This window comes from Diorhabda sublineata, chromosome 8, assembly GCF_026230105.1.
Source record: "Diorhabda sublineata isolate icDioSubl1.1 chromosome 8, icDioSubl1.1, whole genome shotgun sequence".
NCBI classification, from domain to species: domain Eukaryota; kingdom Metazoa; phylum Arthropoda; class Insecta; order Coleoptera; family Chrysomelidae; genus Diorhabda; species Diorhabda sublineata.
In genome coordinates, this window is record NC_079481.1 from 7,081,515 (window position 1) to 7,098,714 (window position 17,200).

The 17,200-nt window shown below is 35.4% G+C and overlaps 1 protein-coding gene across 10 annotated transcripts in view; it reads right to left on the reverse strand.

Annotated features, from left to right (window-relative positions):
- LOC130448002 (protein turtle) overlaps positions 1-17,200 on the reverse strand; it is a 64,485-nt gene that overhangs the window by 25,853 nt on the left and 21,432 nt on the right. For 6 of the 10 annotated variants that reach the window (XM_056785131.1, XM_056785134.1, XM_056785129.1 and 3 more), the window contains exons 2-3: positions 7,761-7,941; positions 5,775-5,908 (exon numbers count right to left, since the gene is read on the reverse strand). In XM_056785131.1, the coding sequence (XP_056641109.1) occupies positions 5,775-5,908; positions 7,761-7,893 (267 nt within the window). In that variant the 5' untranslated portion in view covers positions 7,894-7,941. Of the gene's footprint in view, positions 1-5,774; positions 5,909-7,760; positions 7,942-17,200 lie in introns of those variants that run through there. The other 4 variants (XM_056785137.1, XM_056785135.1, XM_056785132.1 and 1 more) reach the window with 2 other exon arrangements.

The window sequence follows — 17,200 nt, forward strand, 5'->3', positions numbered from 1 at the left end:
CCTGGAAAGAGGTGGATGTGGATAGACAAGAAGATTATTTAGCGACCAAAAATGAAAATACTGAGCCGTTTACTCATTTTTTAAGTCGCTCACAAACATTTCGTGAGCTACTTTGACGCAAGTTTAAACAGAGCTTAAGCTACGCAGCTTCAACAGCATTCTCGTCCCAGAACTCAATCGATTCAAAATGCAACGTTTTTTCACTTTGGGAAAGGAAGAGAAGTCACTGTGGTATAGAAACGTCGAATAGGATGGATCGAATCTTTCTGGGTGTACTCTGTCTCTAAGTCATAGAGTATTTCGCGATAGAAAACTCGATTCCAGGTGGAATATCGAAAAAACTGAACTGAACTTCAGTTTCTATTTCGACTTTCTACTGCTGGCTTATTTCCTTTGTGGTAATTCAAGATAAAAAGTTCAAATTTTAGTTTGAACGCTACTTTATTCGATAGTTTCGAGAGAATACAAAAAAGAACCGCGCAAATCACACTCGCCACAGAAAAGGGAGAAAAACAAAGGTTGTTATTATGTTAGTTAATAAAAAATGATAATAAACCTAGAAAATAACCGTTTTAGGAAAATTGTGAGGTTAGGTTATGATATTTGATCATTTTTGTCTACATATAATTAATTAGAACGTTTCTAAGGAATCTAAATTACATACTCACTTTTCCCGATCGACTAAAGAGAGAGATTAAAGTCATTTTAAGGGAGAAAAGGCCCAACAAAAGACCGTTAATTAACACAACAACAATGTCTACGAAAAGCTGAAAAGCATTTTCCAAACTTTATAATATTAAATCGAGCACAAACAATACCCTAACCGTTCAGCACAACAACAATGAAAAACATTACGAATTTTTTTTATTATATATATAACGTGCTCAAATTATATCGTCTAATTCCATTCTCACACAATATTTAAAACGTAGTTTCAAATCTACCGGTATAAATGTTCAAAGAGCGTAGCTGTTAAACCATTCTTACCAAGATCTAAATCAAACTGTAACAAAACAGGTTGTAAGGCAAGAGCCGTTCGTGTTAGACCTCTCGAAAAATACATTTTCTACAGCAAATTTTTTTGTCTTTTAATATGCCAGACATTTGTCTAAAGCGATTGTTTTATTCCTACCGCCATGTTGCTTATGTCACCTGTCAAATTTTCAAATAAATCTGACAGATAGGGTAGTTATTGTTTTCCTTGTTGCATGAATAAAAAAGAACGAGAAACCGAGAAAAATTCACATAAATATTAATTCATTTTCGTAAATTATGTAACGCCTAATATATAATCACCCATATTTGCAGAATGAATCAAAAAAATTTTTTTCTAATACACCCCAACCTGTTAAAATATTTTTGTGTCATATAATGTATAAAAGCTTGAATTTTGAAAAAATAAATGTTAGTCGTAAATAGTTACCTTTTTGTTCCTTAATCTTTTTACGTTCAATTTATACTATACCGCTGTTTCCGAGTTAATTCAATCTCTTACTGTATACTAATCGAGTCGGAACTAATTCCAACCGTCAATTAAAGAGGATCACCTTTAATCGTAGACCTTCCTGTTCAATAAGTTCCCAACCAGAGAAACCAGGAAGGTCCCTGGAGTTTGTAAATAGCGATTGGACATCGGGGACATGACGAGATTTACAAGATAACAAATAAGGTTTGGTTAGAGACAAATAAAAAATATTTTTGTCTCGTTAATTTATGGATTTCTCATATAATCAATTATTTCTTTTTTGTAATCAAACGTGTTAGAACGAATTTAGACGAATTTTTAGGCTATGTATTATTTGTTATGCATAGTAAGTACTACTAAAAAAAACTAATCTTAAACAAGCAGCCACAGAGAGATAGAGAGAGACAGAAATCAGTAATCGCATTAAGTTTTTTTGTTTTTGTCAAATTGGTAGCACCACACACCACTCATTGGCTTGAAAAGATGATAAAATTTCCATTCTTATTAATATGTTTATTCCCTTTGATATAAATATCACCGAATTATTTTCATTTCATTTTATTTCTTAGAAATTTGTAAACGTGTCTGTAGAGATGGTCGCGCATGCAAAAACCGTTGTAACAATAGTTGTTTAGGAACACACGCATCTTGAATTTTCTAGGTTCACAATATGGCGTTTTATATGAAAAATCACGTTATTTTAGAAATATTGGGCATTAAAAAAATATTTTCATATCTATATATTCCAACTACCGAAAATAAACTGATTTATTAAGTTCGTTCCAAACCATCAAAAAACCATCCTTGGTATGGTGACGAGTCTGCGCAATAGAGGTTATGTGTTCCAGCCGAACAGTTACGGTTATATGAACGATTTTGTTTTGTTTGTTTTCTTCCAACCGACTTAGTTTGTAAACAGTTTTCGGGACGGTTTTTGCGATACTTGGTTCATAACATGTACTGTTACCAGAACCGTGCATAGCCGAAGATTGCGCAGAAAATATCATTTAAACTGTCCATATTAGCAAGTTGGAACAAACCTATTGAAAATGTGACATAACGCCCATCTCTATACATGATATAAATAATGACATATAGTAGACAAAAAAGAAGAAGAGAAGCTGTTAAAAGAAATGGCGTAATGGTTTACTATTGTATTATTAAATAAAAATAAAGAAGTTTGTGTTGGGTATTATTAACAAATAAATAAATAACTGCAATATTTATAATTAACAGATCCTAAATCGGTGCTTCTATATGAGTTTTAAGTTATATGTAAGGTTTTGATGTGTATTTCTTTAAAGTGTAAAAATGCGATTACTGAAAGTAAGTTTTGTTTTTGTTAGTATTAGGATTTATTTTGAAAAATAGATACAATTAGAAATTTTTTCATGCTAGTATTTGGATAAATTATCTTGTGAAACTGGTGCAAAGAAAATATATTGCTTCACAACATTGATATTTAGAAAATGATTCAATGGCATTTTCGTTTATGCGTTTTATTACGAAATATCTAACAAAAGTTTTTTTTCTTGTCCCAGATACATTTTCAATACCTGTTTTTAGTGGATTCATTAGTTTATACCCCTAATTTTTGTTTTAAATTTTGTAACTATAATTGTATTAGATATTATACTAGGAAACATTTAATTAACCGTTTTTCAACCATGTCAAATTAATGAACATTTGTTCAGTTCGGCACAATATTAATTTTATCCAAAAAGCAAACTAAATTTCCATGAATTTCGCTGCCAAAACGACTCTCTACAAACATTCAACTAAATGAAATACTACCAAACATGAATATCGATATTCATTTTAACTAAAAAACAGAATGCCCGTTCGTAATAAAACACATAAATGTTACGTTGATATAGAATCCAATGAAAATGATGATAAAACTTTTTTTACTCTGCTCTCTATATCCCAGAGACAGTGGCGTAACCAATATTTTTTCCTACGTCAAATAAATTTTTTTTTTATTAAATATTTCGAGAATTGAATAAATAAAATGACCTTAATATGTAATGAATTGTAAATAATACCAGGAGTGGTCGAAAAATAGTATGAACTGAATTTATGAAAAAATCAGATAAACATAGTTAGAATTTATACGTGGATATATCAAAAAAAGTTGATTAAGTATATAAATCCATTCACTATCCATTTGATTCTAAACATGTTGGAATTTCCTAACCATTAGTGATATTCGTACTGAACACACTGTTTACACCTAACCAACACTCACAATTACACTATTTGAAGCGTGTTTCCACCAAGTTATAGTCTTCAGAGGCTGAAGGTAAACAGTGTCTGAAGATGATAACTTGGTTAGCGAAACGCGCTTCAGACAGTGTAATTGTGAGTGTTAGTGTAGTGGTTGTTTAAATAGTGTGTTTAGTATGTTGTTTCTTTTTTCAAAACAAATAAGGGACGTTCTCTAACACTAAGATTCAAATTTTATAGATTTTTGACGTGAAAACATCTTCTAGGTCATGTCAAAATCGTTTTAAACCATCAAAAACACATGCGCATAACAAAAATTCACTGTTACGGCTATACTGATTTGTTTATAGTGTCACTATATTCGTAACAGAACAAGAATGAAGCTGCCAGATGATGGCTGTTGATGCGTGCGCAGTTCTGTAGCACAGTTAGTCTCGTTAGAAATTTCTAGGCTATATTATACGGAGTATACCGTGGGATTTATAAAAGAAAGGCGGAGACAGATATTGAAATAGAAGATATTAAGAAATATGTTAGATTTATTCGAATGTACATTCAAAAATTGGATTCATCTATTGATATTCGTTATATTTTCGTGGTTTTTTATATTTTTTCGTAAATTTAGGGTAATTTCAAAGTATCTCAACGATTTTTTTAAAATACACTTTCTGAATTTCTTATATTGGATACGCCATTGATCAATTCAACGAAATATACTGTGGCCAAATATATTTAAACAAAAACTAAAATTTTGCGTGAAGCGTCAGGTTGGTTTTACGCAACTTTTGACACCTCCGAGATTAAAATTAAATTGTCAAATTAGAAAAAACGACGACAATAAATTGCTTAACACTTTTTCGCGTCATATATCCAACATTGAATCGAAAAATCATTTTTACCCTTAGTTTCGTACAGACCACTTCTCGGTGTGCTCGCAGACGCGAATATCTCGACCGAAAAATCACGAGTCCATGCAAATTCCTTTTCAAGTAGCCGTTGAATCTTCACCTTGGTGAGGAAGCCCAGCCGCCGCCCTCCTCGGGCGCGTCTACGTGGGCATTAGGAGCAAAGCGCTGCTCATTTTATTCGCTCAATCCAAAGCCGAGAGATGTATGTATGAACAATGTCTGAGGGAAATCTGACGAAAACCACGACAAATCCTTCTCTTTCCGTCAAGAGCTCTGAGAAAACAGGGGCCACGGAACCCGCTGCTCCCAAAGCATCGGTTCCTACCGATGTCGAAGCTTTGACTTGTGCTTTTGCCAAGATCCAACTCAAGGAAGGCCAAGGCCACAAGTGACTTCCAACTCGAAGGTCCTGGTGAACTTTTAAAGAGGCAAAGAACGTTCATGAATCAACGAGTTGAATCCAGTGCTAGAACAGCTGGTGGATTTCATTGACGCAGTGATTGCAGCCAGGGCAATGGAACCAAGCCATCGCAGTTACTGCCTCTTCGGTTAATTCGTCGAAAGGTTCAAGAGAAAGAGTCTGATCGCTTTTTAAAGAAAGCCTTTGGTAACTTCAAGTGGATAACGACGAACATGCAATGACTAGTTTCTGAACAAACTCGGAAAAGTGTATAAGGCGTCTTTTTTTTTAATTTTACACATTTCGTGCTTTATATTTCCGATTTATCAATTTTTTCACGTTTCGAATATAATCCTCTCATTTTATTTAATCCTGTCAATGACAGCTTCTACGAGATAAAAATTTATATCTGGCTTATTTCCGCGATCAATGCCCGCGGTAATTATGGTCCAGTAAATGTCATAAACCAACTTTATTGCTCTTATATTTGATTTTAGTAGATCCGCCCTTTTATATCGACGATCTTTTGTTCCACTGGATTGTCGATGAAAATTAGTTTTGGATTTTTATTAACGAAACTTTAAGAGTAAATTCGAAAATATAAAATGTCTTTTGAAGTAAAGTATTAAGCTATTTATCGATTAGTTCATCTTGCGAAATCTCTTTTAATTTTGTAATTTCGCAAGTACCAAACCATGGGCTTATTTCAAAGTCCAATTTACGAGATCGTGGCCACCATTATCACAGTAAGAGAGCAGATGTTGTGAAATCCTACCGTTTCGCCTACCTTCTTCTCCCATTGCAACACGTATGGCACGGGATGTCCCTCAGGGAACTCCACGTGGCAATTGAACACCACCGACTCACCGAGTATTGCTGTGATGTGCACTGCATCTTGAATACAGTCAACTGAAATTTAAATAGAAATGATCCATTGTTTAATTGGACTATTAGACCATCATTCAACTATTACTACCTGACGTTTCGTCACAATCGATCCAAGCAGCAAGAAATAACGTCACGAGACACTCTCTTGGATTCGTGACACTAAGAACTGGAAGGCAGATGAGTTTGCAAAAGGAGGGTCGAGAGGAGAGAATGCGCAAGAGGCAGCAACCGATGAAATTGTTAAAAGTTGCCATGGCACATGAATCAGAGTCAAACATTAGGATATATGGTCAACGATAATCGGAGCCAAGGATTAACGAAGAGAATACAAAAAAGATTACAAGGAACAATCCAAGAGACCATTGGAGTGGTCATTGTTCCGTTGTGGTAAAGGAGAAATGACATCAATATTACCTCGAAAGAATAGCAGAATTAGGAAAAGTAAGGAACTTTATTTTGGAACTCCTAGATCGTAGATAACACCATGGGCCTCGGATCTTCGAGTGAACCAAAATTTTTCCCTTGAAGAGACTCAATAAGCTCGCTAACGAAAGAACTATAGGACAACTCTGGTTACCTGGACATAGAGGACTTAGAAGCAATTACAGAACCTGGATTCACATCGTGGGAAATTAAGAAAAAACTTTTTAAAAGAGACTAGATTGTAGATTGTTTCGGGGAGTCGTTTTGAGTTTATAGCAACTCTGCACCTATACCTAGAACATACTATTCGCAGAGTAGATGTTCTTTGCTTGTTAGCAGAATCTGCTGATGTCGTACAGGTTATAAGAGATTAAGTACACGACATCCTCTTCAGAGGACATGTAGAAGTCGTTCAAATGAACACTTAGAAGATAATCCTTGGATTTAAACTAGTGGAAGATCTTTGTTTTCTAGTCAGCGACATCTGGAGGGTTTTCCAATACTGGAAAGCGTCTATACCGACAAAGCGGACTTCAAATGAGTTATTTAAGCTACTCGCTCTCGATTGAACGAATATACTTTATAAAATCGTACGTTATAAAGCGAGGAAATTGTCAAATAGTACGTTTCCTATTTATACGTGTTATATTAGATTTAGAGGGTTGTTGTACAACACATTAAGGGAATACACCCGTTCATCTTGAAGTTTTGGAAACCTATCAAATATTCATTGATTAATAACTGGGTTTAATCAATGGGTATCTTGGTAATGCATAGAGTAGTTTCTCTTCGTCATGGTCGTTTTTGTTTGTCTTAAGTACAATCAAATCTAAATCTTTTGAATATAAAGCACGGTATAGTAGAAAAATATGGATAATTCTTAGGAACCCCCATAGCCTTCAATGTTTTTACAGTAAAACCAAACTACGACTTTTTATAAACCAAATTCAAGTATTAACGCACCCTCACGACTGTCTCAAACTGTCGACGTTCCTTAATTTCGGGGAAAATAACTTTTGACAACAGCGTAATCTTCCCTACATCGATGAATCGAAATAATTTCCTTAGTTTAGGGAAAAACTACGTTTGACAACATCGCAAAACTGATATGTTTGGAGCTTCGGCAACACTGTAATCTACAAACTTTTGTTTACAGTAAATTATCGAAATTCCTTAGTTTTGAGGGAAAGATAGCTTCGACAACAGCGTGAATCCTTTATATTTTTCTAGTTATCCAACGTCCCTATGTCTAATGAAAAACAATTTCGGCAACACTGCAATTTCTAAACGTTGAGTTATATTTAGTTAATAAATCTGCCCAGTTCTAAAGATGTTTACAGCAGGTTATCAGTTTTTGGAAGACAAACTATCAAATGTCTTCAATTCCAGGAAAAATTACTTATGGCAACACAGCATTAACTGTCACAAAAAGTGTTTTTTTTTTGCTTACCTGTTTGTATCAAGACGAAAATGAATAAGGCTGTAAGAAGTGTATACGCGGGAAAAGAGCTTTGAGGCAGTACCGGTACCGTTGCGTTGGTCAATGGACGAAACTTGCCCTTTGGGTTTGTACACATGCCCATCCCGGCGGTCCCATACTCCCAGCTAACTTAACCTCATTACCGGTTCGTCTGAAACAAAGAAAAAATATAAATACAGAAGGATATCAAAACAATGTTGTCTGGAATTTAAATTCCAGTTCTATTTTTATCACCGGTAGCGCTTCGATCGCAGTTACGAGCATGCGCAGCAATTACTCGGGCTCAACTTGCAGTTGAGTAAAATATTTAAGCAAATCTGCGAGGTTTACGGCCATGAATGATTCAATGATTAGAAGAACCAGACAGGACGTGATCAAGATCACGAAGTAGAAAGATATTGACGCCTAACTTCAACCCAGTCAGTTTACTGCGAGACCATTAAGTCAAGGATTACTGTCAATAGGTGTTGTTTTATCCCCTTACAACCTCCGCACAACCTGGATCTGGATCGTAGCGATTTTCGTCTCTTCTTACAATTAACATCTTTCTTGTTAGTTGCTAAACAATGTATTTATTGATATATAAGGAGTAGGACTTACGATGATGACCCCAGAAGTACCTGTCCTGAGAGTTTAAACGAGGACGAGTACGATCTGAGAAGACCAGCATCGCAGTGGTTGACCAAATGAGGCGAGGACACCAGAAATGTTAAAGAAAGCGGTACTGGATGATCGTCGACTGGAAGTTTGCGAGCTAGCAGGCATAGTAGGTGAAGTACATCGAATATTAACTGAAAATTTGGACATGAGAAAGCTGTGCGCTAGTTGGGTGCCGCGTTTGCTCACAATGGAACAAAAACAGCGTCGTGAAACGTGGATCCATCACTTCACAATCAAAACAATGGACTGGAAAGGAAGTAGCGTCTTTAAAGGCCAGGACTGTTCTATCTACGGGTAAGATCATGGCGTTGGTTTTTTTGGGATAATCTTCAGAAAAGGAAAACTATCTTTGGCAGGTCTTATGCGAACTTATTGCAACGTTTCAGCGAAGAAATTGAGCATTTGGCTATGAGGAAAATTTTGTTTTGTCAATACAATGCACCCAAATCAAAAAAACAATCAAAACAATGGACTGGAAAAGGAAAACCAGCTCCAAAGAAGGCAACGATCGATCCATCTGCAAGGTTTGTTGGGTTGCGGTTGGGATAATTTTCATGACTATTTTGAAAAGAAAAAAGCCGAATTTGGTTAAGAATAAAGTGTTGTTTCATCAAGAAAATGCACCAGGTCAAATATCCGTTATTGCTATGGTCAAAATTAATGAATTAGATGCACCCTCTTCTCCAAATTTATCCCCCTCGGATTATTTTCTATTTCCAAACTTGAAAATTGGCTCGGTATTAAAAAATTATCCAACATTATATTTTCTTTCCCCGAAATTTTTGTTGGATCAGATACTTCGAAGACCATCCTCGTAGTTTCCTCTTCGATAGATATTCTTGGTGAATAACGACCAAAATTTCGTGTTTTCTGCCGTGATTATTGCAGGTAAACCAACTTATATCTCTAAACTAGTTTATACCACTTTGTTTAAGTTTGTTGAAGACCCTGCTAACTTCAATTGTTGTGTAGTAGTCCTGTTGTTTGGAACTTCTTCGAAATTGTGTAAATATGAAATATATAATTTAACTAATTATCTTATATACAGAACGTAATCAAATATTATTATATCAAAGCAAAAAATAACGTCAAAAAACAATTGTTGAAAATTAATTTGATGTCTTCGTTCGTAAAAGTACAAAAATGAAAGTGTTGTAAATCTACAAGCTATATCTGTCAAAAAAAAATTACAAAAAGATTCGATTCCTCTACAAAATCTGGTATAAAATTCCACTCCTAACCTATATCAAGAAACCCTGGATGCAGCTAAAAGTTATTAAACGATCTGGAACGAAAACTAATAAATATATTACCAAATTAGAGATTTCTTCTTTGACTGAACATGCCGTTTTGAAAAACCTTGCCATTTCACTCGATCACACCATACACTAACGTCCGAAAAATTATTACCATGCGTTAATTACACTATTAGACAGTTTCCCGAGGGTTATATAATATTTAAAAACCGTCGAAAAGTACCATGGAATGTTTTAACTTCTAAACTAACCGATAGGGGAAGCTATAAAATTTTAAAACGAAAAACTACACTATTAGCTTTATCTAGTGTATATGTTGTACGCCCTCTGAGATACTGTCATATTGATCCGACCCGCTAGGATTGGCGCGGAATTCTCAAATGCCGCGAAAAACGCCGAACGTCGACGACGCATCCCGACGGGATTTCCTCAAAGGAACGTTAGCGAATAAAGGAAAATTTACAAAATTAGGTGAAATTAGTTAAATATTTACGTAAAAAGAATTTCACGTCACGAAATTTATGCGGAACGGACATCGCCTCTTCATTGTTGGAAAATCTTTAACCACACAGAACAGAAAATAATCTAAGGATGCTAAATCTGGCGAATAAAGTACCAATTCAAACTTTAGTTCATTAATTTTGGCCATTGCAATAACGGATGTGTGAACTGGTGATTTGTCTTGATGTTTTCTTCGTTCAAACGTTGATAGTCAATGGAAATTATCCCAAAAACCCGACGCCATGATCTTGCCTGCAGATGGAAGAGTCTTTGCCTTCTTTGGAGACGCTACTTCCTTCCAAGTCCATTGTTTTGATTGTGAAGTGATGTACCCACGTTTCATCATCGACAAACACTCGATGGAAACATCTTCACGACGTTGTTTTTGTTCCTAACGCGGCACCCATCTTTCCCATGTCCAAATTGGCGACGATTAACATTAACCTCGCAGTACTACAGGCACTTCCTGGTGCGACCGTCTGGAGCTGTCAAAAAGTGACAAAAAATTATACGTATTTTCGTATCCACGATTACTTTCCCTACCAAACTCTATAGGTCTGTTTTTTTTTCTGTTAAAATTTTATTAACCCTTCCAGGAGGCGTGTATAGACGTCAAATTAGAAACATCGTCTTTTTGTGATCGTACGTCCTTGGCAGGACGAATATTATTTCTCACCTGTTCGTTTTCGTGAATAATCTTTTGTTTTTTGTCGTATTTTTACTGTGTTGGAATTAAACGTTTTAAAATTTAATATTTTACGAAGAAAAATCTGTTTTACAGCGAATGAACATTTTTCTTTAAAAGGAATTAAAACAGTAATGGACGCAAATCCGACAAAAGCATCCTCTGGTAGTTGTAATAAATCTTCACAGACGTCCTGCACTTAAAATGAAATGAAACAGGTGAGCGGTTCTCTGAATTTATACCCCCAACAAACAGTTTTTGATTTATAGGTTAGAATGTTATTTTTTTTTTCAACAATTTCAATGCTACTATGGAATGGTTACATCATAGACCGATTCATATATTTATATACGAGAATTGGCTGAGAAGTTTCGACATAGTGTCTATACATAACCTTTTTAACCTTTTGTTTGAGGTTAGGTAAGAGGAAAAAGTCCCTAGGGATTTAGTTAGACATGAGAAACTAACCTTTTCAAACGATAGTTGTCGTTTTCCTTCTTAAAACAGGCATACCATCCTCGTAAGATAAAAACTGTCAATGTCAACGAAAATTTGAGGTTAGGTAAGAGGAAAAGTTCCTGGGGATTTAGTTAGAAATGAAAAACACTCTAAGGTCGATTCGAATACATAGATTGACATTGGTTATGGTATTGGAAATGACGGGTGTTGTATATAAAATAAGATTCATTAGGTTGCAGGCGCTAGGAACTTGGCGGGATTCCTTTTCTCCTAGTTAATTAGTTAAATGCTGCAGAGAATTCGAAGATGAACGTTCCGGATGAAAATCGATTTTGGAACGAAGGAATCACGAAAATGCTGAAAAATCGAGATAATTCCTGATGTCAGCAAGTCCTGCATGTTTGAAAGAGCCCTTTAAGCTATCGACTTCTACGACTAAAACATAAAGAAGATGGTACCCAGTATGTGAAAATGCACGGATTTATTACTCGATGCCGATAAACATGTTTTTCATTGTGAAAATTCGTTGGGAAACTCATTTTACGGACCTGTGCAACCTTAGAGAAAAAAAAAATAACATTTTCCCGAATTCAAAAATATCAAAGATCGACGTACAGTTATTGAACATCCCATGTGTTTACCTGATTTGAACATGTGTGATTTCTGTTTATTATTTAACCTGAAAAAATATTCGTTTCACGATTGAGGATAGTTCAGATAGAAAAACTTAATAATTTTTTGGACAGTATTCAGATACAAGCTTATAGAATCGACATAAATACAAATTTTTTCGTAAAAAACTTGTTTTTGTTTTCCCTATCAAATTTCCTGATGCTAAACATTCCGTTATCGAAATTTTTCGTCAACGGTGCAAAGTCTGGACTAAAGGCCGGATGTAGTGGGAGTTTAATAGCATTTTTCCCAATAGTCTTGTTGCAACTTTTCTTATTTACTTTCTCGCTAGGTTCTGGATACCTATTTCACGTATTTTTATAAAAATTCTATGCTGAAATTGCTCATTTTCGGCTTGCCGTCCTCCATGATGTTGGCAAGGCGATTTTTTTACTTTTTCTAACCTTGCGAAGAAGAGCTTTTGATCAGGAGTCAGCTTTTTTTATGCAGACTTTAGTCATATGAAATTCATCGTGTAAAATTTTTCTAACCGTTTCTTTATCATTGTTAACAGCCTCGGCAATCATCCCGATGCTCATTCGACTATCTGCAAGCACAATTTAGTTGATTTTGGAAACTATTTCCGGAATTGAAACAGTTACAGTGCGACTTGGGCGCTGGTCATCTTCAGTGCTCCCTAGGCCCTCACTAAAACGTTTAAACCACTCAAAAACACGCGCACGAGATAGAGAATTGTCTCCATTGGCCTCTTGCAACAATTTATAGCTCTCAGTTGGAGTTTTTTTCAAAAAACACGTATTTTGGAACGTGCATAGACAAGATATCTAAATACCCAACGCGTCTAGGGCGCCCTCTAGGCGCGTAGTCTCGTTATTTAATAGCCAGACCTCGTATAATTCTATGTTGTGTTATCATTAATTTCCCAACGAACTATTCTAGTGTTAATCGATTAAAGTGACAGTGACACGTCGTTGAAAACGATCCTTTTTCTATTTCCTAACTTTAATAGCTACAAAATTCCTGTGAATAACGGAACAAATAGGTTTTCAGTATCCTGGATGCCCTATTTCATCCACAGTGGGACGGTGAAGCGCGACGGGCCAGGGTGTAGGATCTTTTTCACGTGTCTGCAATTTTGGTTCAGTAATGACGTCAGGGGCGGGTCAATGACGTCACGACGTATCGATTTAGCGAAACGAGAATATATATATATATATGTATAAAGAGAGAGAAGGAACGTAAGAGAACATCAGGCGAAAGGCAGAAATGCCTTCGGCTGAAAATGTATTGTATTACAATGTATAAATTGGTCCTTGCTAAAATAGCAATAGATGATCCTGAGGGCAATTGCAAAATTTGAAGGAAAAGGGGAGTTGGAACGGGCGCGAGCATTATTTCGAAAATGGAAGATCCCCAAGATCGAAAAGTTACAATAACCTTTGTATTTTATGAAACGAAACAAGCAGTTACGTAATTTTGTCAAAATCTGTTTGTATACAATTACTTTGAATAGGAATTATCAATTGGGAAATTCGGGAGGCGATAAATTCATCATTTCAATATCAAAAATTACTTCTAGAGGATGAACCTTTAGTTCTACATTTAAAAAAAATCAATCGGAGAGAAGGTAAAGACCGTCGTGGTGTCAGTTTTTTGGCATAATTTTCATTGACCATCTTGAAAAAGGAAAAACTACCAACGGCGAATATTATTACAACGTTTGAGCGAAGAAAGCAAGCAAAAACGACCCGATTTGGCCAAGAAGAAAGTGTTGTTTCATCAAGACAATGCGCCAGCTCATGGCTGCATGCAATGGCTAAAATTAATTAAATAAAGTTTGAATTGCCATCACTTTCGCCAGATTTAACCCCCTCTGACTATTTTATATTCCCAGACTTGAAAAATAGACTCAGCGGCCAAAGATTTATTGAGTAAAATAGTTCGGGGACTCGCTCGATTTCAATCGACGATCATCCAGTACCTATTTGTGGATTTTCTTCAATATTTCTGGATTCGTCACCTCATTTGATCGACCGCTGCGATGCTGGATAGGTCTACTGTTGATAACAAACTCACCCAGAGTAGAATTTAGTTTACGTTTTATAATGGTTGGCCTACGCTCCTCAATTAAAAGTATTATATCACATAACGATGACCAATTTACAAATTCACTGAAAACTTTGATTATTAACGGCTACCAAACAACGTGACATGTTCAAACTTGAAACATATGCGGTATAGAGCAACTACCGCCATCTCTAGACCAGTTCAGGTACTTCAGGCGCAATTTCACGTACACTAATGAGTTTTTATATTAAAATTATCCATTATGAACGTAAGGTTGATTTAAAATAAAAATTTAGAATCTAATAAGAATGTTTTTGCTACGTTTTGGAAAAAGGAACATTTTAAAAAATTGGAAGTTACGAGCAGGTAAATTGAAAAGTGACATTTTACGAATGCTCTATAGTTTTATTACTCTTTCATTTATAAAAATAGACTATAACCTCATCTATTACACGCTTCTGGTGACAATAATTGAAAATTTAAGAAAGAGGCGCTTTAAAAAGTAAAAGAATGATAACGTTCCAAGATGACGTAAAAGATATGATTCGTATATTTTATATGCTTCAACAAGTTCAAATTATTTGGTCATCATTATTAATTTATGGGTCTCATATTAAACACGCCCATATATACGGTTTACCGTTTGTATTGATATGTTAGATAGTGACCTGATAGGGTTAATTATGATTGAGGTTAGAGATAGAGTATTAGGGGAACGTTCTATAGGGTTTAGATAAGCTGACAGGCGAGCAAACCACTAGGGAGGATATCAAAATATTTGATTTCGATATTATAAAGTTTATTCTTAAAAAAATAAAGTGTCTGTATAAGATATAAGTTAGTTTTTATTAAGAAAAATGAAATTTTGCCCTACGTAACGTTTATTTAAGTATAGCTCGTCCTCTGATATAGACCGCGAAGCCGGCACTGTTCCATAATGTTTACCTATGCTAAAGTTTGGCGTGTGCACTGGATATTTTTTTGTCACCTGTTTATATTACGTTGTAAACAATTTATTTTTGGCAAACTAGATTTCAAGTAAACGAAATTTCTGAATTGGACTCTTCCAATAAGGATCTAGCAGTTAATAATTTTACGTTATCGAGATGGTATAAAGTTAACTGTAATTGAAATTTTTAGTTTAAAAAAAAATAATTTGTACGAGAACGTCGACGAAGCGAACTTCTATGTTCCCTGTCTGTGAAAACTTCTCCTTGATTTCCCGCGAGACCATAACTTATCGAACAATCTTCAGAGTGTTATCTGCAGAACGTCCAGATTTAATTTTTCATTTCCGAAAAGAAAAATAATCTTTATTCATTAAAGTACCTCGAAGTATTTTGAAAAAATCTACAATTTTGGGTCAATCGTTGTTTATCGAAAATAATCCCTTTATTTGGGATCAAAACTTTGTTGTGTGGGGTTATTATGATTGGAAAAGAAGGAGAGCTGGGACTCTGTTCCCACTTAAAACTGCGTTTTTAGTAAAAAATTCAATGTGTTTGTATTAGCGTTTTTTTGTAAAACAATAGCAAGCGATTTTTTATATCCCTATGGTATATATATATATATATATAAAAAAAATGAATAAATAAACCCCTCAAAAATTACCAGCTTCTCCCCACATCTCCCTTTTGAGGGGTTTTCGACCCAAACTATAAAAGAGAGCTATTAGATATTCACTCAGACTGAACCTTAGGGCTCACTACCGAGACTTAGTTTGCCTAATTCGTAAGCACGCCTCCACGTTCAGAATTACTTAAGTGCTCGATATTTTACAATGCAAAAAAATGCACAATCATTTGCCAATTGAAATCAAAGGCTCTCTCTCTTAGATAACTAATTGCGTAATTATTGTTCAAAATGACGTCTATACAAGAAATTAGACACTATGGTACTATGGGACAATTTCTACCATTGAAGTACTTCGTATTGCTTGTCGTATCTAAGCTAGTTAGGTCTGGAGATCTAGGGGTGACGATATAAATAAACTTCCACGTCATTACGAATGGTTGAGGTTATGTCTTCTAAAATAACTGGCGATTCGTTTGTTAAAATTGAGTTTTTCAGGATTGTTGTGTATAATATTTAATAGCCAGTTGCAAAATAGTAAATAGAGGAAAAATTCTCGTCTATGCGGCCCAGTTTTTTCCAATAGCTTGTTATTATTTACTTTTCCTTGAGGACTTCATCCAGCGAAACTGGAACTTATAATACTTAATAAGAGAAGAATTTCCTTGGAAAAAAAGACAATTTCCAAAGTTCTCGACTAGTAAATATTTATTCTATTCAGTTTGTTTGCATCTGATTGCATATTGAAATATGGAAATCGGCATTTTCTCCGGTATCAATAGCTTTAGGTTGTGAGACATGCAATCCGAAAATTTCGATCAGAAATGGCTAATGGAAAATTCATACAAGTTGTCAGTATTGGTTATAACATTTAAACGACCGTGTAAACCATAATAAAATTATATAAATTTGTATATAATTATACAGAGGGTGTCTCATAAGTTCAAAGCAGCCGTAGCAGCGAAGGAAATTTCTTCAATTGAAAGGGAAGACGCAGTTAGGTATTTGGTACATTAGTTTGTCCCTTTGGATATCCACTTAAGCTTTTTCTACTTTAAAATGAAGAGGAGGAAAATTAAAAAGCAAGCAGAACGATTGGTGCCTTCCGTTTGGAGATGTCTGTGGATATTGATCTTGAACTTCTGCAGGTTGTACTACCATGGTAGCTAGAATCTACAGGCTTGCACTTCTCCAAAGAAATCGATGTTCTAGGGGATTGCAGACGAATTCGGTATTCACGAGACGCGTCTTACAAAAACTGCTCCAGATGGGATTATGTTGGACAACTCGGGAAAGCTGCGTTAGGTCAGCGGTTGATGTGGGCGACGACACCAGCTACTACCTAGGAAACATCAACTTTGACTTCAAACCTTCCCGAGGTGTGTTCACCAAGAAGGAACGGTCTCAATTGGTGATATTCCATCTGGATCTGACGTCCAAGCCACATCTAGATGTCGAAATTCGATTGCTGGCTTCGATGTACCAACTCCAGGCAATTGTTGAATTTGAATTTGACCAAAAGAGTCCGTTTTTTCTTTTGTGGTCATTACGATTGATCAATCTCCTCAAATCAACGT